The sequence below is a fragment of the Pyricularia oryzae genome, chromosome 3, assembly GCF_000002495.2.
Source record: "Pyricularia oryzae 70-15 chromosome 3, whole genome shotgun sequence".
NCBI lineage: Eukaryota > Fungi > Ascomycota > Sordariomycetes > Magnaporthales > Pyriculariaceae > Pyricularia > Pyricularia oryzae.
Genome location: NC_017849.1, coordinates 2,317,087 through 2,344,756, shown reverse-complemented (window position 1 = coordinate 2,344,756; position 27,670 = coordinate 2,317,087). Strand labels below are relative to the sequence as shown.

The window sequence follows — 27,670 nt, the reverse complement described above, 5'->3', positions numbered from 1 at the left end:
GATCAACGCCATCTGTGTCCGGCGACTTGCGTACCAGCAAAAGGGATATGAAATCGTGCGGACTTTCCCTGCATCCACTGCACAATACGAATTGCGATCAATATTTTTTGCTCACCCGAAGGTCAAGGAAAACTTAATTATATCTTTCACCATCCATCGTATTCTACATAGTAGACAAATTGGTTAGTTTACGGAAGTGGTGCCGTGCCAAATATACGAAGGTAAGCACCTAGACACGTAGACAAGGTACGTAGGGTAGGTAGGTAGATGCGCAATTAGGGTCTTCTTTACGAGCAGAGACTCCCAATAATACTGGCCTTGCTCTTAGGTACATACAGTATCTGCATTTGTCTTGACCCGAATTCGGGGGGTCCGATATTAGTACTTGGGCCAACGCTGCTAAATCAGACGGCATATGCAGAGGTGGCAATAATTCAGATGGCGTCTCCAGTCCTTGGATTGTACGAAGTAAGTCTTTACTCGCGGTTTAGCCCATCTTATTGCCCTTCTTCCAAACTCAACTTGACTCGGGACGCACGTAGTTTATCTGATGAATGAGAAAAAAAAATACACCAAATCACATTCCAAATGGTGAACGCAACTGAGTTGAAGTAATTTATTTGATCTTGGAGATCGGCAGTGATGCGGATTAAGCGATGTTCATTTTACTTGGCTTCCACACGTCCCGTGAGGGGTTTGAACTGAATGGGGCATTTCGTTCCTTAGTTCCGTTGCTTCCCAGTGGGAGACTGACAGAAGCTTGAAGGCAGGCAAGGAAAGGTTGGCGGGCGGCACAGTCAAAACAGACGTCCCATCGAATCGCCCAGGAAGCGGCAAGATGCTTTTACGTCAGGACGCCTAACTGCTTATGAGAAGGATTGGGAAGGCAAAAAAAAACAAACAGCCATGATGAGGGAATTCATGTCTTGCGGAGCTTTCGTTTCACATTGAGTCTTCTGTCATTGATGAGCAAAACAACCTGCCAAGCGCTGGAATTCAGGCCGGTGGGGGTGCGCGGCTATGCTTCAGGGGACCGATTGCTCGGGGATTTGTTCCCCAGTTTGCGGTGGCTCAATGTTTCCATGCTCGACAAACAACAACACCGTGTCAGGTTTGCAGTGTGCCAACCCAAAAGCACAGTGTCACCAACATTGCGGAGCTAGATAAACACGAAGTAGGTGGTGGTGATGCACCTGAAGCGTCGCATAGGATACACAGGCTCAGTCTAGAATAGCGCGATATTACGAGAGGCACCTTGGCAGTTAGGTGGTTGCGTGGTACGAATCCAGCAAAGCCCAAAGCCACGCAAGGAAAAAGCGAAATTCTGGACTTTAATCATTAATATTGAGCAGGAGAAAAGTGTGAGTTGTCGTTGCACCGTTGGGAATGTTGGCTACATCTCATCTCCATCATGACGGCATGCTGGCAAAGGAGAACAGTACCAAGTTTTAGGAGCTGCAAATTTGGGAATTGACGGTGTCGCTAAAGGGAGAACGACGATGTCAAGGATGTGTATGTCGCTCATGCACCGTCTAATAACCACCCCTGACTAAGTCGTACTCTGTGAGCAGGTAATTGCTTGGTTGTCTTGTTAGAAGAACATGTCATTTCTCCAGGCGATACCCTTACGCCGCAGCAAGCGAACGCGTGATCCGAGGTACCTCGTAGGAGGAGGCGCAGGTATCATGCTAATCTTTTGTTCCCTCTTTAATCAGAAAATAAAAAGAATGAGCGGATCCAGCCCCCCGCCGGTACGCCACTATTATCCTGGGTTTAACCACCTTACCCCTTTGAAGAGGGGACGCAATTTCGGCGCCTTACCCTCCTTTACGAAAATGCAGACGATTGACTGGCTCGTTTGATCGATTTGGGCCCCCACTGTGTCTATCCGTCCGTCAATCCACACACCACCCATCAACCACCGCGCCTCTTGGAAAAGAAATGGAAGACACAAAAAAAAAAAAAAACATCAGCAAGGCGAGACTTGGGTACTTACTAGGCGACAAGGCAAGAAATGGTCTCAATCGTCTCAGCTGTTTCACTGCTCAAGCTACCTGCTTTTTCTTGATAAAGATTATGGTTCAGGTACACAGACCCTAATATTACGTGGCAAAGGCAATCGATGCAATATTACAGAATGATACCTTAATGAGGAGAAAATGATTGACTACTACCACATAAAAATACACAATCTCAGTCGCTACCAGGGAGGAACATTGGGTATCCACGTTAACAACTAGATTGGGAAAGCTTGGCTGCATATGGCGTCCGTTCTTCCTACGTGCTCCGTACCCTTTTGGCGACTGGGCCCAAACGCCAATGCACCGGCTGGCACTAACAGCTCTCGTCCCTGCGTCCAACGGTGATCTGTTAGCGCACGCCCAACGGTACATCCTTGAGCCCTGGCCTGTCGTTTCCATCCGTCCACTCGAAAAGAACGTGCTAGGTACCCTTGCATGCCTTGCAACCTTCCTTGAAGAGGGAATGTGGATGGATGGATCCCCTGTCGCCCCATCTTATTCCATCCATCCCTCGCCTTTCTCGCTTGTGGCCCCTCCCCTGTCGATTTCCAGCGCGGCCTATCACCCAGCGATCCCTCCCACTTCTTTCTCCTCTTGTTTTCTTCACTTCCTTTCCTTCGCTACCCTATCCTCGTCATCGCCTTCCTCCACAAGCGAGCATTCGACTGTTCGGCGACAAAGACTCTTCCAGTGCCGTGCCCTTCGTGTTTGTGATTTTGAGAGAGCATTTCCAGCTGGTTTTTTGGCCGGTTGGATTTCTTCTCTCGAACGCGAACCTGGAAGGACCCTTGGGAAAGTCATCGCGAGCTCACGGGAGCCTCCATGCCAAGCTCAGTTCCCTCATGAGACCCCAGACGCGACGACGGATCTGAAGGACCATTCCGAACCCTCTCGCAGACGAATTTTCGTCGATACGCTCTTTTAAAAAACCACCTAGATACACGATTAAGCCCTGGTGCTCATACGTCCAGTGAGTTGCCCATCAGCCGACGACGAGGGAGGACGATATATAGGAGTGTGAGGCGGAGGAAGCCGCATCTGTCAGGCGGGGCTTGAATTGTGCTTTCACCGCTGCATGAGCAGGCTCAGTAAGGGGCAGGCAAAGATATGGGCGGCTTCTGGGTTACCGAGTGCCAACATCCGCATCTTGAAGTCGATCCGCGGAGATTTTGCCATGCAGCGGACGATGCATTGCACACTACAGAGGGGGGTTCCATGGGCAATGGCTAACAACCGGTGGTCTTTGTCCAGCTCACTTACACTCGTTCAGTGACATCTTGTCAACCACATTCGTTTTCAATAAATCACCACAATGTGAGTCTGGCTGGTCTTGCTGCAGTTGAACTTGGTTGACAAAGGTTCTTCACCACCAGAGCAAACTTGCCAATCGTCTTTGCCACCCACGACCGAACAACTCGCATGTCATTCTAGGCTATTGGTCATCAGAACAACCGAAAACAGCATGCACAACTTCTCGAAATTGGCCGTGGCATTTGTCGCGGCTGCCTCTTTCGCAAGCGCAGAACCCGAGACTAAGGCCAAGGTCGAGAGGCCCATCATATACTTTCCGAGGCATATCAAGAGACAGTTTGCCAACACGACGACTCCTGCTAGCGAAGCCTCGTCTTCAACCTCAAGGCCGCCCCCGATCCCCGTGCCGGAGACCTCATCATTCTCATCCTCGGCCTCGTCGTCTTCGGCCCAGGAATTGACAGCCTCGAGGCAGCCTACCAGCATAGATGAGTTCTTCAGCACTCTGAGTGATGCATTGACTACCGACTCGACCCCCTTCAGCCAAAGGCCCGCAACATCGGGGGCAGGAAGAAGCTCTGCAACTGGAGACGTGACCCCGATCATCGTCCCAAGCTCTGCTTCACCTCCTTCGACGGCTGTCAAGCCCGGTTCAGTGTCAGCCCTTACGACCTCCCAGAACTCGACCTCAGCTGCCACATCAGAATCCGTCACATCGCCCGGTTCCACCTCGGGCCCGGCTGGTACACCGGAGTCTTCCTCGGCATCCGATTTCACGAGCGCGGTAGCAACATCTCGGGCTTCCACCGCTACCTCGAACACCGGGTTGATCCCGGAGACCACCATCCTCCCAACAACGGCTACTTCGAACACTGGTTTGATCCCGGAGACCACCATCCTTCCAACCACCGCAAGTCTGAGCACTGCGGAATCGGCTGTCACTCCCAGCATCACTTCCTCTGCTAGCTCGTCTGGTATTCTCATCGCTCCCACCGGTGTCGTGACCCCGACAAGCTCGAGCTCGACCGAGGACCCTGTGTTTGATGGCATTGGCACATTAATCAGTAGCATCGTTTCCTCGGTTTCGACGGTCTTGCAGCCCAATGGCACCGCTCCTGTCACGACCACCCCTAATACATCCGTTGACGTTGCTACAACCCCCGTTGACATTGCTTCGACCACCGCCTCTGATACCCTTAGCCCGACCACTGCGGTTGTCTCTACCACAGGGCCAGTAACTTCAGTTCAAACCCTGCCCCCCGTGTCCACCCCCACCGCGAATGGAACTGTTACTTCCCCACCCGTAGATTCGCAGACAACTGTCTTGCCGACGACAACCCCCGGGCTTTCCTCGGACACTATTGTCACAAGCCCGGGTGTTACGGCGAACAGCACACAGGTTCCTACTACGGTCCCCACCACGATCCCGACTACGCAGCCTCCTGTTACCGAGCCGACCATTACTCCCACAGTTCTGCCACCCAGCCCGAACAACACTGTTCCGAGCAACACGACGACGCAGCTGCCACCTACTCAGGCTCCTACGCTCACTCAGTTGCCAACCACTACCACTAGCCCTGCTCTCACTACTCCCGCTACTACTCCCTCTGTGGCACCCACCTCGGCGACGAGCAGCGCCAACTCCAATGACGACTGGCTCCCGACCACCATCATCGTACAGGCGCCTCTTCCGTCCACAACGGGCTCCTCAACGAACGCTCCGTCATCTGCCCCCACTGTACTGCCATCTGATCTGCCTAAGATAATCAACCCATCTGACGACATCACGGAGCCACTGGGTCCTGATATGATGGAGATTCAGGTTGCTTTCAAGTTCGCGCTGAACTACAGGTTCATTACCAACGAGAATCCCAATGCCGGAGCTCAGATCTTTGAGTATCTTCCCAAGTCGCTAAAGTACATGGAGGGATTGACCGAGGAGCAAAAGAAGAGGCTTCAAGTTCTCCGAGTTGTTCCCCTCAACACGGAGCAGCAGCTCGGATACGTCACTTCTGTTGCCATCGCCACCTGGCCCAAGGCTTTTTTCCCTCAGCTGCGTCTGGACGTGAAGACGCCCTTTTCGCAATTTTACCAGAACACTAGCAACGGCATGCTTGCCCACAATCTGACGATGTTGGTGAACCCGGCTATCGACATCCTCCCTGGAGCTACTCTTGACGGGAAGCCTGCTGGTGCAGGTTCCGGTACCGGAGGTAACGGTTCGAACGGTCCCAACGATGTCTTCAACAACGACAACAACAGCACCAACCAGTCAGCCACTCAGCGCGGAACTGTAGCTGGTATTGCATTTGGTGCTGTTTCGCTCGCGGCCGCGTACGGCGCTGCCATGTTCATTGTTGCGCGTCGGTACAAGAAGAAGAGACAGGCACACCGTCGCTCAAGCTCCGTTGCTACACCCTCCGAGATGCGGCAGTCCGGCAGCCCTGCCTTGATGGGTGGTGCACTTCTCAGCCGCGACTTTACTCATTACGGTGGGGTCATGGGGCCAGCTGGTGGGCGTGAGAGCCACGGCAGCAATGGTAGTGGCAGGAGCGCGGGCAACTCTGCTCGAACTGCTGGCATCTCGGCGCCCGTTGCACAGGAGAACTCACTCGGCTGGAACTGATCGCAATGCCATTGTTATCAAGCGCACTTGCATATGAAATCATTACGCCGTTTCCGACTACGGTTTACGCTACTCGCCATACCCACATCCACTGCCCACGCACCTTTTATTTTGTCTCTTGACTTTTTTTCAACTTCGATACCCCTCGGGAGGTCATTGTTTTGGATTATTGCATACGACCAGCCTTGTGTTTCAGTGCTGCTTTTCAGTGGAACTGCGCCGGTTTTTGGCTTATGGACATCTGTGTGCTGATCTGTCGCCATCTTCTGTTTTTGGATGCTTCCAATTTTCTCTTCAAGATCTTCACCGAACCGTTTTGTCTTCTAGCGGAATGGCTCTCTTTTTTATTTATAAGATTCCTCGCCGGTTCGCGATTGGACCCAGGAAGCTACAGCCCTGCAACCCTATTGTACTCTTCCTATACGCGGGTACAAGGTGACTTTTGGCTTGGACGCCCTTTTTAATCTCTATTGTTTTCTTCTTGTACTTGGTCTCTTGATTGGTCGGCTGGCAGTGTGTAGGTGTGTTGGACGATCTACCTCAGGATTTGTGGCGGAACAGAGCGAACGAGCTATTTGGCCAAGATTATATGTGTATTGTGTGTTGGATATCAAGACATGTCAGCGAGACGCGGAAAGCGAAAGGTACCTTAGCGAGGGGACTGGCATGTACGAAGCAACGCGTCAAAGCCGTCCCTTCCCCCTTTCTGTCCAGCAGATCAAAATCCAAAATCCACATACTCCAAGGGACTGGTGGGATTATTGTTTGCTTCCTTTCTAGTCATTTCGACTCTCTTTTCCTCGTTTATATATTTTTCCTACCCTTGGACGGAGAACAAAAAAAAATGGGAGGGTTTCTCAGATAAAACACTGCCTTTGTAAATAACGTGATCGAGATGTCAAGCGACTGATCTCGCCAGTCTGCCCAAACAAAAATCAATTTTTTTTTAAAAAAAAAAGCAAAGAAAAGAAAAACATCTTGATTTCTTTCCGAGCGATTTTCCCTTGTCTTTTTGTCAACGTTATCCCTTGGTAGCTGAGCTGTGAAGGCCATGCATGGATCAAGCGCTTCACGAAGCATCTGTATCACCAACTGCTCTACTCCGTAGCGTAGGTTCCCTTGCATTCCTACAGATTCAGCATCAAGGATATGCCCAATGCATACTACGGTGTAAGCCTTCAGCCCTCAGCCTTGATAATTGGCCGGTGCTATGACCCAATTCGTCTTCAAGTGTCCGAGGGAATAACCAGGGTTAACCAGTAATGAGTTACAGGTCTGCCCAGGTATCTGCGCGATGGGTCAGACAAAGGGAGGTCCAAAAATGAGGATTGCTCGTGTCATGTTCCTGATTTATAGCTAGACCTAGACTAGGGAATCCGGTCATCGAGGTGTTGTTTCTAATTACAAACCTCTGCATACACGTGCATCCATGCGGTCGGTGTTTTGTTTTTGGTGGCTTGTTTCCTGCGGCGCATCTGGGCTGATGTCATTCAAATTCCGGACCATTACATTATTCAATGGGTAAAAGTAAAGTTTTATCTCAGCCACGATACCTCAGCCACGATACCTCAGCTACTTACGGAGTACCTAGGTATCCATCGAAGCTTTGCCCAAAAAGTACTTACTTTCCACATAAGCTAATAATAATCTTCACGGCAGGTTCAGTTTTAATCGCCCGCAGACGTGGCTTTCTCCGTCCATCAACGGTAAGGGCGGGCAGCATCAGCTCATCCATAAGTAGCCAGCCTGTGGGGAACCTTTGAGGCAGCCGGAAAAAAAAAAAGACAATGGCGTCGTCCAGCCACCGAGCAGAATCTTCACCCAGCTCACTGCGTGATGGTCACAATAGGCCCTACGACCGCCATCACCTCATTGCCAACAGCTCGAGTTCAATATCGATAGACAGCGAGGAGAAATGGGATGATGACGGGTTTTATCACGGTCGAGAGAAGGATGATGCCATTGAACTCGAAGCCCTTAATCGCCGACGTGATGATGAAAACGATGATGACGACAATGATGGGGCTCACGATTGCACCAGCAGTCTCAGCAGCCCTAAGGCATTATACACGGTCCATGAGGAAAAGGCCATCGTGCGCAAATTCGATCGTCATTTGGTCCTTCTTATAGCTTTAATGTACTTGCTGGCGTTTCTGGATCGGTCGAGTATGCCAGGTTTCTCATCTGTCTATTTTATCATTCTTGTCTCTAGCATTGCCGCAGCCACCATCTTGCCTACTTGGCTTTATCGTACCCAAGTCATTTTCGTCTGATGCTTACTCCCTCCATCTCACCCCCAAATGAACTTGTTGTCTATGTGTTATGCATATGATACCGGCTTTTTGAGGGCATGCTCCCTCGTCAATATTCTCCAGCACAGGATCATTCCACCTTGACTTTGAAAAGCCATGCTGCAAACCACGTATATGATGCTGACACTGCTCCAGATATCGGCAACGCGCGCATCGCCGGCATGGACGTCGACCTCCAAACGTCCCCGCCGCGAGACGATTGGTACACCTGGGCAATACAGGCCTTCTACGTGTCCTATATCGGCTTTGAGTGGATGTCGCTCCTCTGGCACGTAATCCCGCCTCACATTTACGCATCTATGCTCGTACTCTCCTGGGGCGTCGTCGCCTCGCTGCAGGCGGTGGCCCCTTCGTACCCTTTCTTGATCGTCTTGAGAGCATTGCTCGGTGCCGGCGAGGCTGGGTTCACTGGCATCCCGCTCTATCTTTGCATGTTCTTCAAGAGAGATGAGCTTGCATTCAGAACGGCCATCTTTGTGTCGGGTATGTCGTGTCATATTCATCGTTCCCTGAACCACACCCCTTTGAGCGATGGGAATGGGGAGCTCTGTCTTTATGTCGTGCAAAGGATTTTCTTCTGGCTCACTAACAAAATAAAAAGCTGCTCCGCTGGCCACCTCATTCGCCTCCACTCTCGCCTGGCTCATCCTCAAGGTCGGAGAGGCCAGCCCCATCACTCCATGGCGCCTCCTCTTTCTCGTCGAAGGCTTTCCATCCGTCATTGTCGCCGTCATCGCCTGGCGCATCGTTCCAGACTCACCACACACGGCATCATACCTCACATCACACGAGAAGAGAATCGCCAGGCTCCGTCTCACGACCCAGCACCAATCTCACTCAAGCACAGTCACAGGGCACTGGCTGAAAATCAGAGAAGTCCTTGCCGTCTGCACCGACCCGATCGCCATCATCCCGGCCATAATGTTCTTCCTCACCAACATGGCATACTCGTCTCTCCCCGTGTTCCTGCCCACCATACTCGAGGAGTCGATGGGTCACGATAGACTACGCGCCCAGGCCCTCTCGGCCCCTCCCTACCTCGTGTCCTTCTTCTTCGTCCTCGCCACGGCGAAACTATCCGACTCGATGCGATCGCGCAGTGCCTTTCTGGTCCCCTTTGCGTTGGCGTCTGCCCTCGGCTACGCGACCCTCGCCCTCTCGGAGCACGTCCTCCGGCTCGAGCCCGCCAGCGCCCTGCGCTACCTGGCCGTCTACCCGGCCGCCGCCGGCTTCTTCTGCGTCGCCGTGCTAATCGTTGTCTGGAACGTCAACAACCAGCCCAGCCGGTCACGACGTGGCGCCGGCTTTGCCATGATGCAGATTTTCGGTCAGTGCGGCCCCCTGCTTGGCGCGCGCCTGTACCCCAGGTCCCAGTCCCCGTTTTACACGCAGGGCATGGCTGTCTGCGCCACGGCCATGCTTGGGGTCGCCGCGCTCGCCCTCTTGCAGCGTTGGGTTCTCGTGCGGAGGAACCGCGCCTTGGATGCCCGTCGCGGCTACAGGGACCATGGCGGTCGTGGCGGGGACGTCCCCGGTGCCGATGCAGGCTTCCGCTTCATGGTCTAGAACAACACTTTTAGTACCTTGACAGATAGAAAAAAGGTTCCTCGGGTTTTATTGATCTTGTTCCCCACGAAAACCCAAGGTAAACCTTGGTCAGAATAGACGTGCTGGTGTTACCCTTGTCTCGGGTACACAAAAAAATACACGACCCGTACGCAGGGATGGATGTCTTGTCTTCTGGGTCTTCTTGATATTCTTTGGTCTCACGCGAAATTCCTTCTCTGTAAGACTTGGCATGCTGCTGCAACGGCCAGATGTCTGACATGCGTATATCCGTTTTCGTCCGGCGACACAAAAAGTCTAGATCCGCATCCAGCCCAAAGCCCGGCAGCTATTCCGACACAAAGCCCCAGGTGTGGTTGCACATCTGAGCAGCCAGGGTCTTCTCTCGAATAGGTCGAGATTGTATCGAAGGTCCAGCCTTTGGCTGAGCGGGATCATACCCACATAATTACCTAGGTACGCAAAGTGTAGTGTAGCCTAGAGATACAGATTATCAATGCATGTTCTCCACGAGCGTCCAACTAAGTTGTTGTTCATTTCTAGTCCGAGAACTCATTATCTATGTAATTAATCCCTAACACGCACAAGGTATGACCACACTTGCATTGTCAAACACAACCTCACCAAGTGATTGCGCGAAGCCAACGTGGATATGTAAGATATGTATGTTTGCGCAGCCAGCCACACCCAGAGGTAGCAGCTACATAAGGCTGTCTGCCTTTCAAGACAGTTGCCGAAAAAAAAAGAACAAGCCAGGGTCCCCAATGGGTACCCTCTGCAGATGCGTCACTTATATGGTGCAACGTTCTCGGATGGTTTTCGGATCTAACAGTGTATTCAATGAAGCGGTCGATTTCACACCGTCAAAGATGAACCCAAAACGACATGATTGTGCTCACGAATGGGCTCCGACACGGGAATCATGGCTGAGTTGATGGAATCAGTTGAAAGCAAGAAGTCAGCATCGTCGTCGAAGTTGTCCTCATTTGTTAGGCTATCGATTCCCGTGCTTGCAACAGTAGCGGCTCGAGAAGCAGACCGGCTCGGTGTTGTAGGCCCTTGCAATCCAGAAACAAGTGTATCGGCACTGGTCAAACCCGGAACCAACGAATTCTCGGCTTCTGAGTCTGGTTGCTCGTGTGAGACCTTTGAAACCAGTGGCTTATCCACTCTTGTGTTCTCAGGGTTCAGTATTTCCGAGCCCCGTGCAAGATGGTGAGATGGTTTCTGCGCATGAGGGGCGGCCTCAGTTGTAGTAGTAGTAGTAGCAACTGCTTCTTCTTGTATGCTTCGCTCAAACTCAGAAGCAACCTCAATAATCTGCTCAAGATGAACGCCCATGGCTGTCCGAAAGTTCGCACGATGTAGCACGCGTTCATTTGGCTCTTGGTTTATCATGAGCCCTGTGTTTTCATCGAATTCTGTTCGAAATCGGGAGCCCTGTCTCTGGGGCATTGTCTGCCCACCTCTCGACTCTTCACTCGAGTGCATGATTGCGTATCCAAAGACCCTGCCACCGGAGCTCTGGGGCCTTGGAGTACCGTGGGTTGCCCTGCGTCCCTTGCGGTACTGCGCCCCCTTAAACCATTTTACTCGACGCCATGGCTGATACCAGTGTATTCTTTCTTTGCGTGTCGTGCATCTCCGTTTCTGGTCGTCACATATATCGGGGTCATGCGAAGTACATCTTCTCATTTTGTGGCGGTAGTATCTGCCCAACCTGCTATTTTCCAGCTTGAGCTTGAGCTCCTTTAGCCCGCCGCCGCCGCGCAGGCGTCGACTGTCAGAGCGACTTTGGGTTTCGCATTTCAGACTGGATTCAGAGGGGTTCATTATGACGACCTTCCCATCACTCTTTTGGATAGTGGCAGCACTCTCAGCGGCTGATCTACTGTCTGGGTGTGATATGCAGTCCATAGATCGGGGAGAAGCCTCGAACAGCGGTTTTCTTGAAAAAGCATTTGCTCCGAGGCCGACTTTGTCAAGGCCCTCAAAAAGACTACCATGTAGGCTGCTTCTCTGTAGTTTCCGAGGAGTCATCAGTTCCATATTTCTCATTGGAGGCTCAACCTTGGGGAAAGGTTTATAAAGATCCAGGGTGGGAGAAATAATCTCTTGTATCTCGGGGACGTGGCGACCCGATATGATATTGTCAGCAGTTGTCGGCTCATCTACCCGGGAGGCAGCGTTGTCTTTGGGTTCTTCAACTGAAGTTGTAGAAACATCGTCGGAGCTATCTAATGTCGTGACTGTATCCTGTCTAGATTGATTGTCCTCGTCAGATGTTTCGTGTGCCTTTTGCCCATGCCCAGATGAAGACGATGTTCTGAAGAGCAACGAAAGCCGACCATAGGGCTTGCTGAACCGGCCCAGAGACACGAACCACCGATCACGTAATGAGCCGCGCAGATGGCTGGCGGTTTCGCCGGAGGAACGTTGTCCCTCAGTTGGATATGAGGATGAGGTGCTTCTGAGCGCGGTGCAGGTGGCATCTTGACTGGCATAGTCCAACTCGAGTGATCCATGTCTGAAGGACCGCCCGACAGTCCAGGGAACCTCGCTGCTCAGAAGGTTCTCGACATTGCCACCGCTCAGGGTAAGAGACTCGAGGGACGGGAATGGGTTTTCTAGTAGAAACCTGTATGGGCGCGGCGATCCGTTGCTGGATCTAGATACGTTTCTGGCGGTGCTCCATTGCAAAGGATTTGGCAGTCCTTCCTCTTGGCCATTGGAGCTGTGCTGTACTTGACGTAGCGGGGTCGACGTGGGAGGAGATCTTATCTGATTGCGAAGCTTCAGACTGATCCTCTTCTCTTTGGTCGAGTGGTTCGGTGGTAGCTGACACGACACGACGTTATCGTTGCTGTCAGGTTCCGCCGCAAGAAAAGCCGGCTGCAGATTGGATGCCGAAACACGTCTCAGGGCCTCGGGCCTTGGCTCAACATTCTCATCAGCACTACCAGCCTTGGATGGCTTATGGATTTGCGAGCCAACGTTCTCCTAATGACCGATGAGCTCTCGCGACGAGATTGCACGCTCCTGTCCAGCTTGAATGGTTATGTCACATGCCGATGGTCGCTCGCCTCGAACAGTCTGGCTTCCGTTGAAGATGGAGGGCGAAACTGGTCGCCGATGAACGGAGATGTGTGGAAGCGAGCCGCTGAGCATTGTGGCGACGAGTAACTAGGCGTAGCAACAATTGAATTCGGTCGAGGTCACCTTCAACTGGGCTGTTTGATAGTTGTAAAAGCTGTGTTATGACTGATGGCGGGAGAATATACCAGGCTGTAACTTCTGATCTTAAACAAACTGTGCTTTCAAGAAAAGACGATGCTAATATTGATCAGGAAAAGATACTTAAGTGCCCGGATCTTGTTGTCAGTTGCTTGGATTCTATATTCAGAAAACAACAAGACTTCGACACCAACACCAGTGGCAGACGATTGATGCTACATCAGCTTTTCCCTGAAAAGACCCGTTGTGGTACTTGAGAATAATTTCCAAAACATTCCAAGATGATACCTTGTGCGTACTTTCCATCAGGAGTGAGGCCCTTGCAGGACTGGGGAAGCTCCAAAGGAAGCCGCATTGATACGCATTTGCACTGGAAGGGTTGGGCTTCAAATTCAAGGAAAAAACGGTGTAAATACCTACCTATTTATCAAAAGTAAACGATACACACAAGACCTACAAAGAAGTGGCACCGTGTGCAAGTACTCGGGCAGCAGTCACAAATCGCGTACCTAGGTATGGAAGCAAACACAAACGGGCAGGCGCAAAGTGCTAAACAACCCAGAGCTAGCAGAGGTGCTATTTTGCTGAGTTTCGGCCCGGCCACTCATGCCTCATATCACGTGATCCATACAAACAAAGCTTGGGGGAGCTTGTCCCGGACCAATCCCCACTCGCCTAGAACCAATCAACATATCATCGAATCTGCCTGCAATCATCGCTCCGAAGCCAATTGCTTCAAACCTCACATCCACGAAAACGTGCCATTGACCCTTCATACAACATGCGAAGGTCGATACAGAGACTCGCGAGCGTTAAGCCGCAACGCTACCTCGAGCCCGGCACCGCCACTGGGCTCGCAGGCCTGCGCACCCACGGCTCTCCCCGATCGACCCTGCTGTACCTCTACTCGAGCACCCTGGAGCAGCTCAAGGCCGTGCCCGAGCACTCCGTCTACCGCCAATCCGTCGAGGCCCTTACCAAGCACCGCATGTCCATTCTGCAGTCCGTCGTCCCGCCGGGACACGCCGAGTGGGCTGCCAAGGCCAGCAAGAAGATCGAGGCCAACCCGGACTTTTTCCACTCCGCCGCCGAGGGACCGGTCGGCGGCACGAGCATCACGCGAGTCGACAGGGAAGGCGAAACTTTCTTGGTCCGTAAGAACCAGCAGCAGAGGGACATGCGCGATGAGGAGTGGGACGGCGAGCCCAACGAGGGCCCGGAGTTGGAGGGGGCCAGGTCCGACGAGGAGCGCTCCAGGCAGGCGAAGAAGATGCTAAGGAAGTCTCATGATTACTCTTCGCGGGTGGACTGGGAGCCCGAACCCCAGCTGACTGCCGAACAGTAAGTACTTCCAGGATGTCTATTGGAGGCCAGATACGCTAAGAGACTTAAGCTGACTTTGAGTTCTTGTCCAATAACAGAGTCGAGGAGATCGAGAACAAGCTCGGCGCGGGACTCATCGAGGAGGTTGTGCAGGTGGCTGAGGGCGAGTTGAGGCTAGTCAAGACTATGATTGAGGGCAAGGTGTAAGTTGTGTTTTTTTTTTCTTTTTTCTCTCCTGTCTTTGTGCCATTGTGATCGTCTATGATCTTTATTCACCAGCTAACAATTTTTGTCCGCAGATGGGAGAGCCTGGAAGAGCAGCCGGCCGAAGGCCAGTGGAAGTACTTTGAGAGGAAAGCTGCGTAAACAGTCGAACTCGGTCGAGACGACAGCGACATCGGAGTTCAGCAAGAAGGTAGTCAACGGGGTATGATGGAAAGGCCGAGCAGTGTAGAGTATAGACCAGCTCGGTGTGTAAATACATAGAATTGGACGGGATATGTGAAGTATTGTGATGGATAGTGATTCCAACTTCTGTTTGTCAAGAGCTGCACGATGCTCAGGTATTTTTCAGACGCATAATCGATCAGCCGGCCATTTATAAGGTTTTCTAGCATGTTAGATTGCTTGCAGATGCTGCACCAGTCTATTTGCAAATTCTCGGACCTTGGCTGCCTAATGCGAAAGATGTATCTGTCGTAATCCAGAGAAATTTTGTCCTGTTTGAAAAAAAAAAAAAAAAAAAAAAAAAAACATCGATCTTTCTGGTCATACCACCTTTCTACCAGTCACGGTTCACACAGCGATAGAAAGAAAAGAATATGTTTACTTTTTTATCCCTATTATTATTTCTCCCTCAAATCGCAAATTGATTTCGACCAAACCTCTTCACGATAAATCCGCTTTCAGAAAGGGAGGAATCAAGATCAACCTGGTTCAGTGGGCGGCGACCTGAATCGATCACGGAACCTTGAGAAATTCGTCCTGAAGCTCACTTCTCCGTCAAGCGCCGAAAAAAAGACAAAAAGGAAGGAGAAAAGAAAATGTCAGAAATAAGACCACCCTCATTCGCTCATTATCGCGAGCCTCTCAAGCGCAAACGCACCCGCTCAGTGTCCAGTCGGCCCAACAGCAGCGCCGGCTTCTTATCATCCAGCCCCGGCCCGGGGCCATCAGACGTCATCAACCCGCTGTCTTATACGCCCACGGTGCTCGGCCAGCTGCACCTGGCTGGCCACAGCGACGCGGACCTGCTGCCGTCGTCGGCGGTCCCGGACTTTCCGCACCGGCCGCTGCCGCGCGAGAAACTCTCACGGGGCCAGTCGTCTTCGCCCCCCGAGACGAACGACGAGGAGGAGGACCGAGGAAAGGATGCGAAGCGACGGCAGAACGCGGAGCACGCGCACCGCGTGACCGAGCGACACCTTGGCGTCCTGACGGCGCTGATCCATCGCTCGCTGGAGGAGGGCGATATTGCCCGCGCAAAACGCGCCTTTGGCCTGCTCGTCCGCTCCGAGATCTGGGGTGCCAGCGTGGATCTGAGGAAGAACGGATACTGGGCGCTGGGCGCCGAAATTCTGATGCGCGAGGGTGAGAATCCACCGTCGTTGTCCGGGGGTGAGGCGGCTGGTGAGAACGAGGACGAGGTGATGCGGTCGGACGACGGCGTAGCCGACAGGGAGGAGACGATCCCCTGCCGCTGGGGTCGCGCGTCTAACATGCCGGCCGTCAGGGACTACTTCCGCTCCCTGATCAGTCAGTACCCCTGGAACAGGTTCCACCCGCGGTCCATGTCTGCGCTGAGTTTCTGGCCCGCCCTTCTGGGCTGCGAGCTGTACAACACCTGGATCGAGCAGGTCCGCGCGCTGAAGCGGCTCGATATCGAGGCTGAGGACTGGAGCCTTGTCGACGATACCAACGAGGAGGGGGACCATGACGGCAGCGGTGTCGATTTGGCGCACTTTAAGCTAGAGCGGAGAAAGCGCGAAGGTCGCGATGCCATCCGCCTCGAGGCGCTCCGTCAAATGCGCGACGTGGCACGGTCAATGGATGACTTGATGATCGCGCCACCTTTTTCGACGAGCCACGAGCTGCTGAGGCTGAGGGGCATGATCGCCCTGTACATGGCCGACTTGGTGGTGCCTCCCAGGCCTAGGACGGAGGGCGAAGAGTACGAGGCAAAGGTTCAGCGCGGCACCGAAATGGACAGGGCGCGACACCGCTTCCGAAAGATCATTGACGACGGAGGCGAGGTCGAGCGTTGGGTTGGGGACTTTGTCTCACGCAGGACGGATGATGGGGATGGGGAAGACGAGGATGACAGGAGCAGTAATATCGACCTTCCATTCTTTTCTTCGCTACCCATTAGAGGCCGATGAGCTCGAAAAGAACACAAGAAGGTCATTTGATGATTATTAGTACTTGACGATTGTACAAGACGGAACCCCTGGAATGAAGCAAGACCGATGCGCAGCCAAAAAACACACCCCGGATCTATCTATGACTACCCTTTGGAACTGGTGTCGTATCCTTCTTGTGCGGGTTCCAGCGCTCCAAAATGACAACCGAGTTCTTACTCCCGGCGACAACACACCAAGCACCGTCCATGCTCCACGCCACCTGCCTCGCCAAAACGGCCGATGCGCTAAACGACTCAACCTTGTGTGGCTTGATCGGCTCGTTGGGATCCGAAATGCCGTATTTCTCTTCCCAGCTGGTTCTCGCCTCGGGTCCGGTGGGCTCCCTGGTGGCAAGCTCCCTGGACGAAGTGACTGAAGGCGCCGTCTCGACGGGCGTCGAGCGAGCGCTCGATGCGGCCCTGCTAGTTGTCGGCTCGCGTCTCAGCTCGCGCCCGCTGCTCGAGGTCTCGGTCCTCAACTTGCTGACGGGGCGTTCTACGACTCCGACGGTGGGCTTCTTACGCTGCTGTCGTCGGGGCTCCAGCCAGCTAGGTCGTTTGGGTTCCTCGCTGCCCTCCTTTTCCGACTTATCGAGCTCCTGTATGTAGTCCGCATACGCCGTGAACCTTGCCATATCCCAGAACATGATCTTGGAGCCGGCATTACCGAACGCCAGGACCGGGTGCATGCCCTTGCGCTGGAGCATGCTGAAGCGCATGTAGAACTGTACCCCGCAGCCTTTGGTATGGAAGGTCATGAGGCGGGTGTAAGGACGAGGGCAAGATTTGGTGTCGGTCTGGCGGACAAAGGACGACCGTGTCAGCTGGCTCGGGTCGTAATTCGTAGGTGCGTCCAGGGCCGCCGGTGGCGGGTCGTGTGAACTGAAGCCCTCAATCCGCCACATGACTATACAGTCCTCGTGGCAGGCTCGCGAGAGGACATTGTCGCCGTAGAAGGAGACGCTGGAGCAGATACATTGTGAGTGAGGAGCTCGGCTTAGGGAAGATACAAGGCACATACCAGTCTATTAGGTTAGGGTGTATTTCGTTGGTCAAAAAGTGCGGGTAGTATACGACGATGGGTCGTTCCATGTGTTGGTTGGGAAAATCGGGTAAAGTCCACTAAGAGGTGCTCACGATTAGCAGCAACCAGAAAAATAGGTCCACAGGACCTCAAGAGGTCATGGTCATGTTTGCTATTTACCATGCTGATGACTCTGTCGTGGCCCGCAGATAGAATATACCTGCCTGTTTGGTGGAAGGCCTGGAGAGAGAGAGAGAGAGAGAAAAAAGAACCAATTAGCAGGCCGATCATCACTTTTGTTGCGTGTGAGTGAGTGCCATACAATACTGAGCAAGTACCACGAATGGTTCTCTCCACCTAGAATGCCCACACAGGGCTGCTCAGAATGAATCGGGTCCAAGCTCCAGATGCGCGCAGTAGTGTCGTCGGAGGCTGATGCAATGATCAATGGATTCGCTGGCGAGGTTATCAAATCGATAATCCCCTACGTCACTTGGGGTTAGTGATATGAGCGTTTGGCGATACATATCAAGTAGAGCAGACGCCACTTCTCTATGTCAAGGAAACCTACATCACCATGTCCAGCAAGGGTCTGTATACAAAATGCCAAATCTGTTAGTATGTGAGCCCAGTTTTATGGAACAGCCACTCGACGCTCCAAAACCACTTACAAGAGCTAGCGTCCCCTTGATCACATCGTAGACCTTGACGTTGTTGCCTCTGCCTCCAATGCAAAGCAAAGGGGCTTCTGTTTTGGCATCCCGACTCCACGTACAAGAGTAGTCTAGAGCATCGTGCTGGAGGCATGTTTTGTCAGCAAATAGATAGATATACCTGTACGGCTACATTGCCATGAGAGGTCTCACATCGTCGTCCCTGATGACCCTGATAATCTCACATGGATTCTTGTTCGGCTGAGCTGTATGTTGGAGACGACAAATGAGAACCTGTCAGGAGTCATCAAACGTGAGTATAAGAGTCTGCCTGTATCGATCGACGAATCTAATCTGAGATGGCACTATGAGATGGGACTTACATGCTTCTTGCTAGCAGCCGCAAAAATCTCGGGTGAACCTTGGGGGTTCCAAGGGTAGAATTTGACATCAAAGAATTCTGTGTGGTGAAAGAGTAGCAGAAAAAGACGAGTTAAAAACAAGCCCACTCAGTCCTGTAGTTCATACTATAAGCATACGAAGACGGGGCTTGAAGTACCTGTGTCCCCGCCTACATCGTCGGTAATGTGCTTGAAGTCATCCTGCCGGAGGCTATTAATAAGTTACCCTTACTATCGATACTCAATTAAGCGGTAACTGGAAACTCACCTCGAAGAAGAGAGATGACCGAACTCTTGGTAGCTCCCATTCTCCCGACGCGTCGCCACCGGCCATCGCGTTTAGTCTTGGCAACGCGGTCCGATCCACGAAAAGACTTCAAACCAATTTCTTTTTAAACTTTTTCTTTTATATTTCTAAAAAAAGTCTTGGAACATCTCTCAGATAGAATTGAAGAATCTCAGCTTTTACGCCATTGGAAAACAATTATTATTTTGCGGCTCTTGGCATTTGGCTTCAGGTCGTCGCTATTTTCTTGATCATGTTGGGGTTTCGTTTGATTCGGAAACAGCAATCGTTCCCTTTGCCCAGGATCCGGCGGTACAAAGGTGGGGCAAAGGCTCTGAAGAATGTCCAAAAGGCCGGGACTCCACTTGAGAAGGCGGAGCTTGGCCCGGCACTCGCCCGGCGTTGATGTTTATTAGATGGGTAGGGGCGACCACGTCAAACAGTGTTGTCAAGCACGTGTTGAGGTACTTTACCGGCATACCACGAATAGTAGCACCCGACGACTACCTACCTTACCTAGTATAATTCGGTTCAGTGGTCCCGTCGTTCCGTTCATGACTACTATGGTACCAGATCTGAGTTACTGTGTAGGCACCGAGGTAAGTAAGGTACTCCGTACCCATCAAAGTTACCCAAGGCATCCTAGTTTGAGGATGCTTGCGCGCGCGAAATGACCCTGATAAATGCTTCCTACATCTTCTTGTGTACGAACGAGAGGCGCACATTGGTCGCCTAGTCTGCTCTCGACGGCATGTTGTAGAACACAAAAGCCTGGCACTCGTTCCGAAAACATGCACCCTGCCGCTGCGTAAGCCAAGAGAGTCGCACGACCACACTCCAGGTGTAGGATACCCACACAACCAGATTTGCCGACGGGTATGTACTTGTGGGAGGTCAAGCAGGTTTCTACCTCTTCGTGCATTTATCACCCGGGGATGCTGCACGCTGCAAAGGATAGCACCACAAGGATTGAGAGAGAGAAAAAAGAAGAAGAAAAAAACTAATTCGTATACTCAGTCTTTCTTGAAATCTCGATCAGACGTGACTAGAAATACACTTCTGACTGTGCCGAAGTCCGAAATAAATGGATGTTACAGATGGCTTTGTCTGGACAATATACAATTCTGAAGGGGCTAGCGGAGAAATGGTCGGAACTCATCGCAATGGGCAAGACATGAGCGGTGGCGACAAACAGGCAGGGGTACAGGTTGTAACTAAGCGTTCGAGGCATCTCGTTGGGAATCCGGAAGAGGCATTATTTGGCGGGCAAGGGCGGGATGGTAATTGCGCTTTGTTTGCCCATGGCCATGACTAGACTAGTGGAGTTGATGGGCCGCTGTGGCAGTCCAGCCAGTCCTTCTTGGGACACTCCTGCAGGAGCATGCAGCTGTCGCAGGCGCACTTGCCAGGGTTCTTATCCTTATTGGGCGCCCGGCTGCTGTCCCGGTCCTGCTAAGTTGCATCAAGGTGTGGTCTCGCTCGCTTCTACGAGCAGTCTGGGATGTTGATATCTGCTGCATGGGGGCAAGATGGAGTCTTTTTGACAGCACGCTACCATCCGTCATGGACTCTTTTTTTCCTGCGTGTCGCATATCATCAGTGGTATGGTAATTTTGATATTATCCGACTTGGGCCAATCGGCTCTTCCAAAAAGACCCTGGGAAAGCTGCACAACGTCGGAGCAGCCTTCCTGAACCGTTATCAAGGCTGGGCTCCCTCGCAAACTTCTCCAGAACAGGTACAAAGATCCGTCTCTTCCTGGAGTTCATCCGCACGTGGTGTTGATGTTTGTGGGATGGTTTTCACGCAGGCGGTCATAACCTGCGATTGTCGCCGGGAATATTCCCGGGTACCTTGCCAAGCTTCGCCTAGGTAGGTGAGGTACGGTAAAAAGTTTCGGGGTCCTTTTTTTGCTTCTCTTGATACCAGACGAGCCTGTTTGTTTAAAAAATTTCCATGCGAAACATTGGCATTGCGGGCGTTGATTAGAACGCTCCGCCAGAGCAAGTAGGGCTTGGCGATGTGTGCTGGAGGGCAGACCTGGACCAATAATCAGCCGCAATCTACTTCGTAACGGAACTGCGGTGAGCTCTGGTACTACAAAGTGACGAGCGGTGAAATACTGTCGCGAGTTAATTACCTCAAAGCAATGAGCAAAATCACAATCAAAGGGCTTAGTGTACCGAGAGTTGTCGTCGCTGTAGGTACGAAGTAAGTACTGTATGGAATGCCCAACACAACCTGGACACAGAGGACCCCCCATCTCTTGGTACGGGGAACGCGCTAGAGGGAACGGAACCAAGTCCCGGTAATGCAGAAGCTGTAAAAATTCCCTGTTTATGGCCTGGCATGGGTTGCCACTAATTTATACGTGCCTTTTAGGTGGTGCTTCCCTCCTACCCAACCCCACGTACCAGTCAAGTACGGGTATGTACCTACTTCGTACTTCGTAAACCTACCCTACTTTTATCCTTGCTGTTTACCTCCAGATACCTGGTACCTACCTAGATTGATAGATGTGCAGAGTCCGGAGTATTTTAATGCTGTAGAAAGGAAGAAGAAATGAAAGAAAAAAGGTATGCAGAACAAGGGTAAAAAAAAGGTACCGCAAAACCCTGCCAGTAGCAATCTGCAACCGTGCAGATGGGGTTCTGGCTTGGATTCCTACCAACCAAAATCCAGAACCCACGGGTCCACGGGGGAGCGATCACTCACGAATTACATACTTCGTAAGGTTGATTTCTACCTACTCCGTAGTCCGTACCAAGCAGAGCTCCTCACCTCCTGGTAAAGTAGGTGACCCATCCCTGTCTCAACCTAACCCAGGCTGGCCTTGAATCACAAACCACACACGACAGGCAGCCCGCCCTGGGGAGAAAACCCCAATCAGTCTTGAGGTGAGGTTGTATCACCGCCTCTAGGGTACAAACCCAGCCATGGACATGGAACTTGCCGGTCAACGTTGTTCCCGTCCTACTTGGGAAATAAACGGGGTACCCTTCAGTTCCCCGGGGTTTGGCAAGGTAGGCCTGATCACGCAAATAAAAGACGAGGGCTCGCTCGCAATATGCCCCGTCGCAAAAACCTTCTTCCCAAGGGATTCCTACTTGCTTGTCCTCTCTGTGTCGCGATCAACAAACAAAACGAAACACATAGCCTTTCAACGCATCTATCTACGACGTACCAACGAACTATAGTACCTGTCACGGTCCGGTCCGAGCTTACCATTCAACCGCCAATCGCGCACTGGTCAACGGTTGTCTACGATCTATGATCTGATCTGATCTGATCTGATCTGATCTCTTTATTTTGCCGTGAGGTTTTACAGTACAGCATTTATTCTGCTCGTCACCACTGTTCGAGCCCATCTCAAAAATTTCGGCTGATATTAGTTTTTACTTTTTTTTTCGTCCTCGAACCTCACTCCTCTGCTACCTCTTTAGCACCTTGCCCCATCCTTGCCGCCTGCAAATATTCGCCCCGAATTCAGGCCGTCGCTACTGTACTGCACTGTCGCCAACCAGCCCAAAATAATAACCCCCGCCTTCTGAGCGCGACCCCCCCCCCCCCCCCCCCCTCCCCCCAACCACATATATCCCTCCCTCCCTCCAAGCTCAGGGCTTTCACTCAGCCCTCAGCGAGCCTAGAGCGGTCTTTTACACAAAGAACAGCCGCCCCTTGTCGTCTTTTAGGGCGCTTTTGGGGCTTAGCAGTTCTTTATTTTTTATTATTATCATTATTATATATAATTCTTTTCTTTTTACCCCAGCTCGGTGTGCCGTTGTGGCGAAATAAATCAATCATCTACGGCGTGCCACTGTCCACCCGACGGTGCAGTACCGACCTACATCCCAGATCGCATTCTCAACTGTCCCGCGGGTGGTCTCGATAGAGACCCCATAAATATTTTGAGATTCTTTTTTTTTTTTTTTTTTTTTTGGTGCAGACAGCGCCAACATTAAGTTGCTCCTGTGACTTTACAAAGCAGTCCATAGGGCACTCAACGGAGAGCAGGACGATTGACCAAGAAACGCGTCAGATCAAAAGCAACACGCTACACAAGGAGTGTTTCCATTGTGTCACGACCCGGAAAGCATTGGTTGTTGTTGTGCCGGTAAAAGATATTTGCCGGCAATATACGCACGACGCACGTACGCCACAGGCATCGGACTTCCCGATACCCCCAACTCAGAGGAACTCCTCATCATCACGAGCTTCGCCGTTGCAAGGCTGCCGCCACTTACAAGTGCAACGAATCCCGCATATTTCAGACGAAAGGTTTTCGGCTAAACCTACGTTCAGATCCTATCGTTTCACGTTTGTGATTTATCATTGATTGTTTTCCACCTCGTGCCGCCAAGATCTGGTGCCGTTGCCCTTCATGGAGCACACCTTCATAACCGTCCACGGTGAGTTCCTTCAGACGAAAGAGAGAGAAAGATAAAAGAATCAGAGCGAACCACACAGTAGGTTTTATCAGGACGGCGTGCTTATTCTATTTGAAATGTCCGGCAGATACTTCCCCTGATGCGAGGATCACTTTCGCATCTGCTTCCGTCGAGCAGATTCTAGGCTACCGGCCTGAGGAGGTCTACATGAGATCGTCCTTTGACTTCTTTCACCCGGAAGAAGTCCCATTTGCACGCCGTGTTCATAGTCGCGGCCTGCGACTTGACAAGGCTGCCGTTCTCCACTATGCCCGTCTTAGGGGGAAGGACGGTCGGTGGATTGGCTGTGAATGCTGCTTCACCGTCGTCTACAATGTCTTAGTCGCTTGTATCAGTCTGTATCGACGAGGCACTAGAAGCGAGCGTACGTGCGAGGTCAATTACATCAAATTCAACCGACTCAAGCTAACATGTGAATTTAGAGAGAGCAAAGGATGCCCCCCTTATCCGGAGGATCTTCTCTTGCTCGCCTCGTGACCCACGGTACCACATGCTGGAGTATCTTTCTCCCAAGTTCACATCGGTACCCGTGGAGAGGGAGCCACGCGGGGCTTTGATCCTTAACCGCTTCAGCCGAAATCTCACCATCATGCACGCAACCTTTGCTGTTGATTCCATCCTGGGCGGGCGCTCTCTGGAAGAAATTCGGGGCTCAAGTTTCTATGACTACATTGAGGACGACTGCATTCCCGAAGCGGAAAGGTGCCTCGAGAGTGCCAAGTCGAACGACTCGATCGCATATTTGAGGTTCTGGGTGAAAGGCGCAAGGGCTCCCGCTCAGGGCCCAGACGTCGCGATGAACGACGAAGAAGATAGCGATCCGGATTCGGACAACGGCGGGGTGCGACTGTCGTCTGTTGACGTTGACGGTCGGCCGCAAGTCAACGGATCACAGCAAAATCGCAATGAGCATGGCAACGACCAGCAGATAACAGCGGCGCACAATGATTCAGGCCCAGGCAATGCCGCCGCAGAGGAACAACCGCAGGGCATTGAAGTTGAGGCTGTGGTGTCCTGTGCGTCCGACGGCCTCGTGGTGATTATCAGAAAAGCCCGGCCTCTCATTCCTTCCCTCCAGCAGCCACAGCAGCCGGCGGCAACCTACAGCCAAAACCAAGGATTCTTTGCTGCTCCCTGGGGCCGTGAGATCATCCGGCCGCATGTGCCACTGGATCAGGTACATCAGTTCCGTGCTCCACTGCGGCCTGAGTACATGCCTCTTAGGGAGCCTGCCAAGCCTGTGAGCGGTCCGCCGGACGAACAGTTCATGATGGCCATCAAAGATGTAGCAGTCTTTGCATGGGCACTGGTTGGCATAAATGGAAATTTCGCCAAGCATTGTAAGGGTGTTCCTCAAGGCGAAGCACAGCCTCCAGATGGCTTCCCTGTCTGGGATCCAGCCGGCGGTGACATGGAGTATCAGGGACCCGAAAATCAGGCCGCTCTGAGATGGACAAGGCTTGGTAAGGCCGCACAGACACCCATGGGTTCGGATATACCCTACGGCGGCTACGCCCCTGATTCGCAGTTTGGAGGGGCTCCGAGCATGTATCATCAGTCCCATCAGCCTCAAGGCTACGTTGAGAGACATACGTATACGCACTCCATCCAACACTTGCCTCAGTACTCAGCATCACCCTACACTTTTGACCAACAGCAGCAGCAACAACAACCACCAGCACCACCACCCCCGCAGTTGCATCCGCATCAATATCAACATCAGCATCAGCAGCAGCATCAACACGAAGAGCAGTATCATCACCAACAGCAACCTTTGCAATATTCGCAAACACAGCAAGCCCCTCGCGGCCTATGGTCGCCACACAATTACGTGAGAGACGGCGCGGCGGAAGACGCGTGGCAGCAAGTTCAACATGGGCAAGGAGATACACGTACGCCATCATCGGTGCCACAGAACGGCTCATCAACGAGCAGCGGACTGCCGACGACGGAGACGGGAGACTCGGGATATTCTACGCAAAACGAATTCAGGTGGCACTGAGAAACCTGTTTGCTGGGATGGGTGGCAATGGTGTACATATGGAATAATATATATCGTAATGTCTTATGATCAGATAAGAAGAGAGGCCGCAAAGGAAAAAGAGTAAAAGTACCTAACAAACTGAATATACATAAAATATAAAATATGATTACAAATGAAGTTTTTATTTACTACTTGGCCGAGCTTGTTAAGACTACCTAAGTACAAGATCGCATATCAAAGTCAATAGTAGCCAGACTGAGCCCTAACCCTGGTCATACGTCCCTGGGAGCTTGGACCACTCCCGACAACTCTCGCCAAGACTCAAGTTCAGAGTTCGTTTCCATTTGCAGCTGCGTCACGCTCCACGTGTCGAAGTGGATTCACTGCCCCAAATAAGCCAGTGTACCGTAGGGACATGTAGGTAGGCAAGGTATCATCACCACAACCACAAACTTCAAACGCCAGTGAACACAAGCCGACATCCATTCAATCGCTCATTTTCTCTCAGCGAGACAGATCAGGAATACAATAGAGTCCATTCGTCTCTTCTCTTGAATTTAGATTCCAATCGACTGAGTTGGTTGTGACAGACAGCTGAACTAGAATCATGGCCTCATCTGCCAATAAGCCATACCCTCCGGCAGCGAGCATTGACGAGGATGATGATGATCTCATAGATCCCGATGATGGTGAGAATCCTGTTCCTAGAAGAAACTCTTCTTCTAGCCGCTTTCTACCTAGATCTACAACAGCTATTCCAATGAATCAATGCTGACCCATTCATTACCTTTTCCATCTTTCCACAGCCGAGCTGAACGACTTCGACGACCCACTCAACAACCAAGCCACATCCTCCCGCGCTCCGCTGACCGGCAACATCGGCAGCAGCACAACAAGCGGCGGTGCTGCAGCGTCGTCATCGAGTTCGCGCCGCCCTCTCAACGAAAACTACCTCACCTCCCGCATCGGCGGCGAGGACAGGGCGGCAGCCCAAAACACCATCGACGAGACCGTGTGGGACACGCTGCGCCGGGACCTGCTCGCGGTCTGGAGCAAGATGCGCGAGGTCCTGTACCCGCGCTACCTCTTTGGCGGCACCATGTTCGAGTCCTCCGAGGGCATCCGCGGCGCCTACGCCAACATGCGCTCCGCCGGCATCTCGGGCACCCGCGAGGAGCTGGCCGGCCTGGCCGGTCGCGTCATGGACCCCGAGAACCTGCTCAACCAGAGCAACATGACTCCCGGCCTGAGGGACTGGGACCTCTGGGGACCTCTGATATTTTGTCTGCTCCTGAGTTTGTTGCTGAGCTTCAATGCCAGCGCGAGTCAGAAGGACCTGGTGTTCAGTGGCGTGTTTGCCATGGTCTGGATCGGGGAGGCTGTCGTTACGTTGCAGATCAAACTTTTGGGAGGCAATATGTCAGTAAATCCGCGGCTTTCTTTGATTGTCTCATTCGTACCACCCCTGGCGTCCCCCTCCTGTTTATTTAGTGGTACGTGGCTAACCAGACTCATCCATAATACAGCTCATTTGCACAAAGCGTATGCATCATTGGCTACACGTTGTTCCCGCTCGTCATCGCCTCTCTCCTTTCGGCATTCAACCTCTACTGGATTGCCCGGATCCCCGTCTATCTGGTGCTCATCGGCTGGGCTATGGCGGCCGGCGTCAGCATCCTCGGTGGCAGCGGCGTCGTCAATAACAGAGTCGGCCTTGCTGTCTATCCATTGTTCGTCTTTTACCTGGGACTGGGATGTCTCTGCTTCATCAGCTACCCGTCATAGCCGCACCAAAAGTGTTGTTATTGGTTGGCGGTGGTCTATACCCTCCAGCTGGGACTTTGATGAGAAGGATGGCGGGTACGATTTAACATGCCGGCGGATTAAGCCGTGTACGATATCTGTTTTTGTTTCTGCCCATAGAGATTTTGTGCCAAAAGAAATGGAGACAGTGCGTGGCCAGAAAATACCAGAGCATCGTGTCGTGTTGTACTTTGTTTTGAATCTGGATTTTTTTTTGCTCCAGTCTGCACGAGACCATCAATCCAGTGTAGATTGTTTACCAAAGACACATCTCAAGCCATGCAAGAATTGCCTTCATGGTACATACTGATACGTTTCAGGAACCCGAGCCCGAAAGAAG

General features: G+C 52.1%; 9 protein-coding genes across 9 annotated transcripts; 7 read left to right on the top strand and 2 right to left on the bottom strand.

Moving 5' to 3' along the window:
- The first annotated feature begins 2,629 nt into the window (after positions 1 to 2,629).
- Positions 2,630 to 6,918, top strand: MGG_06033 (uncharacterized protein). The gene is made up of 3 exons (XM_003711834.1): positions 2,630 to 2,991; positions 3,273 to 3,335; positions 3,395 to 6,918. The coding sequence occupies exon 3, from the start codon at positions 3,484 to 3,486 to the stop codon at positions 5,896 to 5,898; it is 2,415 nt and encodes an 804-aa protein (XP_003711882.1). The 5' UTR covers positions 2,630 to 2,991; positions 3,273 to 3,335; positions 3,395 to 3,483; the 3' UTR covers positions 5,899 to 6,918.
- A 617-nt stretch (positions 6,919 to 7,535) lies between these two features.
- Positions 7,536 to 10,298, top strand: MGG_06032 (uncharacterized protein). Its single transcript, XM_003711833.1, has 3 exons — positions 7,536 to 8,064; positions 8,346 to 8,693; positions 8,812 to 10,298. The coding sequence occupies exons 1-3, from the start codon at positions 7,686 to 7,688 to the stop codon at positions 9,774 to 9,776; spliced, it is 1,692 nt and encodes a 563-aa protein (XP_003711881.1). The 5' UTR covers positions 7,536 to 7,685; the 3' UTR covers positions 9,777 to 10,298.
- A 333-nt stretch (positions 10,299 to 10,631) lies between these two features.
- MGG_06031 (uncharacterized protein) lies at positions 10,632 to 12,268 on the bottom strand (the record flags this gene model as incomplete). The annotated part of the gene is made up of 2 exons (XM_003711832.1): positions 10,632 to 12,013; positions 12,160 to 12,268. 2 exons carry the CDS (start codon positions 12,266 to 12,268, stop codon positions 10,632 to 10,634), a joined length of 1,491 nt encoding a protein of 496 aa, XP_003711880.1.
- Positions 12,269 to 13,693: 1,425 nt separating this feature from the next.
- On the top strand, positions 13,694 to 14,912 carry MGG_06030 (uncharacterized protein). The gene is made up of 3 exons (XM_003711831.1): positions 13,694 to 14,351; positions 14,432 to 14,536; positions 14,633 to 14,912. Exons 1-3 carry the CDS (start codon positions 13,792 to 13,794, stop codon positions 14,697 to 14,699), a joined length of 732 nt encoding a protein of 243 aa, XP_003711879.1. The 5' UTR covers positions 13,694 to 13,791; the 3' UTR covers positions 14,700 to 14,912.
- Positions 14,913 to 15,064: 152 nt separating this feature from the next.
- Positions 15,065 to 18,042, top strand: MGG_06029 (uncharacterized protein). The gene has a single exon (XM_003711830.1). It carries the CDS (start codon positions 15,377 to 15,379, stop codon positions 16,709 to 16,711), a length of 1,335 nt encoding a protein of 444 aa, XP_003711878.1. The 5' UTR covers positions 15,065 to 15,376; the 3' UTR covers positions 16,712 to 18,042.
- Positions 16,651 to 19,345, bottom strand: MGG_06028 (uncharacterized protein). The gene is made up of 10 exons (XM_003711829.1): positions 19,078 to 19,345; positions 18,968 to 19,010; positions 18,792 to 18,868; positions 18,622 to 18,702; positions 18,427 to 18,552; positions 18,327 to 18,347; positions 18,078 to 18,239; positions 17,936 to 17,995; positions 17,753 to 17,853; positions 16,651 to 17,694 (listed from the first exon to the last, which is right to left on the bottom strand). The coding sequence occupies exons 1-10, from the start codon at positions 19,141 to 19,143 to the stop codon at positions 16,827 to 16,829; spliced, it is 1,605 nt and encodes a 534-aa protein (XP_003711877.1). The 5' UTR covers positions 19,144 to 19,345; the 3' UTR covers positions 16,651 to 16,826.
- A 1,899-nt stretch (positions 19,346 to 21,244) lies between these two features.
- Positions 21,245 to 22,664, top strand: MGG_16741 (uncharacterized protein; the record flags this gene model as incomplete). The annotated part of the gene is made up of 4 exons (XM_003711828.1): positions 21,245 to 21,306; positions 21,478 to 21,522; positions 21,698 to 21,887; positions 21,954 to 22,664. The coding sequence occupies 4 exons, from the start codon at positions 21,245 to 21,247 to the stop codon at positions 22,014 to 22,016; spliced, it is 360 nt and encodes a 119-aa protein (XP_003711876.1). The 3' UTR covers positions 22,017 to 22,664.
- A 79-nt stretch (positions 22,665 to 22,743) lies between these two features.
- Positions 22,744 to 25,704, top strand: MGG_06026 (uncharacterized protein). The gene is made up of 3 exons (XM_003711827.1): positions 22,744 to 23,504; positions 23,611 to 23,907; positions 23,966 to 25,704. The coding sequence occupies exons 1-3, from the start codon at positions 23,477 to 23,479 to the stop codon at positions 25,543 to 25,545; spliced, it is 1,905 nt and encodes a 634-aa protein (XP_003711875.1). The 5' UTR covers positions 22,744 to 23,476; the 3' UTR covers positions 25,546 to 25,704.
- A 196-nt stretch (positions 25,705 to 25,900) lies between these two features.
- On the top strand, positions 25,901 to 27,547 carry MGG_06025 (Yip1 domain-containing protein). Its single transcript, XM_003711826.1, has 3 exons — positions 25,901 to 26,216; positions 26,334 to 26,946; positions 27,054 to 27,547. Exons 1-3 carry the CDS (start codon positions 26,135 to 26,137, stop codon positions 27,310 to 27,312), a joined length of 954 nt encoding a protein of 317 aa, XP_003711874.1. The 5' UTR covers positions 25,901 to 26,134; the 3' UTR covers positions 27,313 to 27,547.
- The last annotated feature ends 123 nt before the right edge of the window (positions 27,548 to 27,670 follow it).

Excerpts from the sequence above, each read along its gene's own strand:
- MGG_06025 (XM_003711826.1), top strand. The coding sequence starts at position 26,135 with ATGGCCTCATCTGCCAATAAGCCATACCCTCCGGCAGCGAGCATTGAC. Across the intron at positions 26,217-26,333 it reads TCTCATAGATCCCGATGATG|CCGAGCTGAACGACTTCGAC; the intron begins GTGAGAATCCTG and ends ATCTTTCCACAG. Across the intron at positions 26,947-27,053 it reads AAACTTTTGGGAGGCAATAT|CTCATTTGCACAAAGCGTAT; the intron begins GTCAGTAAATCC and ends TCCATAATACAG.
- MGG_06033 (XM_003711834.1), top strand. The coding sequence starts at position 3,484 with ATGCACAACTTCTCGAAATTGGCCGTGGCATTTGTCGCGGCTGCCTCT.
- MGG_06030 (XM_003711831.1), top strand. The coding sequence starts at position 13,792 with ATGCGAAGGTCGATACAGAGACTCGCGAGCGTTAAGCCGCAACGCTAC. Across the intron at positions 14,352-14,431 it reads CCCCAGCTGACTGCCGAACA|AGTCGAGGAGATCGAGAACA; the intron begins GTAAGTACTTCC and ends GTCCAATAACAG. Across the intron at positions 14,537-14,632 it reads ACTATGATTGAGGGCAAGGT|ATGGGAGAGCCTGGAAGAGC; the intron begins GTAAGTTGTGTT and ends TTTTGTCCGCAG.
- MGG_06032 (XM_003711833.1), top strand. The coding sequence starts at position 7,686 with ATGGCGTCGTCCAGCCACCGAGCAGAATCTTCACCCAGCTCACTGCGT. Across the intron at positions 8,065-8,345 it reads GGCGTTTCTGGATCGGTCGA|ATATCGGCAACGCGCGCATC; the intron begins GTATGCCAGGTT and ends ACACTGCTCCAG. Across the intron at positions 8,694-8,811 it reads AACGGCCATCTTTGTGTCGG|CTGCTCCGCTGGCCACCTCA; the intron begins GTATGTCGTGTC and ends CAAAATAAAAAG.
- MGG_06026 (XM_003711827.1), top strand. The coding sequence starts at position 23,477 with ATGGAGCACACCTTCATAACCGTCCACG. Across the intron at positions 23,505-23,610 it reads CACCTTCATAACCGTCCACG|ATACTTCCCCTGATGCGAGG; the intron begins GTGAGTTCCTTC and ends AATGTCCGGCAG. Across the intron at positions 23,908-23,965 it reads ACGAGGCACTAGAAGCGAGC|AGAGAGCAAAGGATGCCCCC; the intron begins GTACGTGCGAGG and ends ATGTGAATTTAG.
- MGG_06029 (XM_003711830.1), top strand. The coding sequence starts at position 15,377 with ATGTCAGAAATAAGACCACCCTCATTCGCTCATTATCGCGAGCCTCTC.
- MGG_06028 (XM_003711829.1), bottom strand. The coding sequence starts at position 19,143 with ATGGCCGGTGGCGACGCGTCGGGAGAATGGGAGCTACCAAGAGTTCGG. Across the intron at positions 18,869-18,967 it reads CGATGTAGGCGGGGACACAG|AATTCTTTGATGTCAAATTC; the intron begins GTACTTCAAGCC and ends TTCACCACACAG. Across the intron at positions 17,695-17,752 it reads CACCCTAACCTAATAGACTG|CGTCTCCTTCTACGGCGACA; the intron begins GTATGTGCCTTG and ends TATCTGCTCCAG.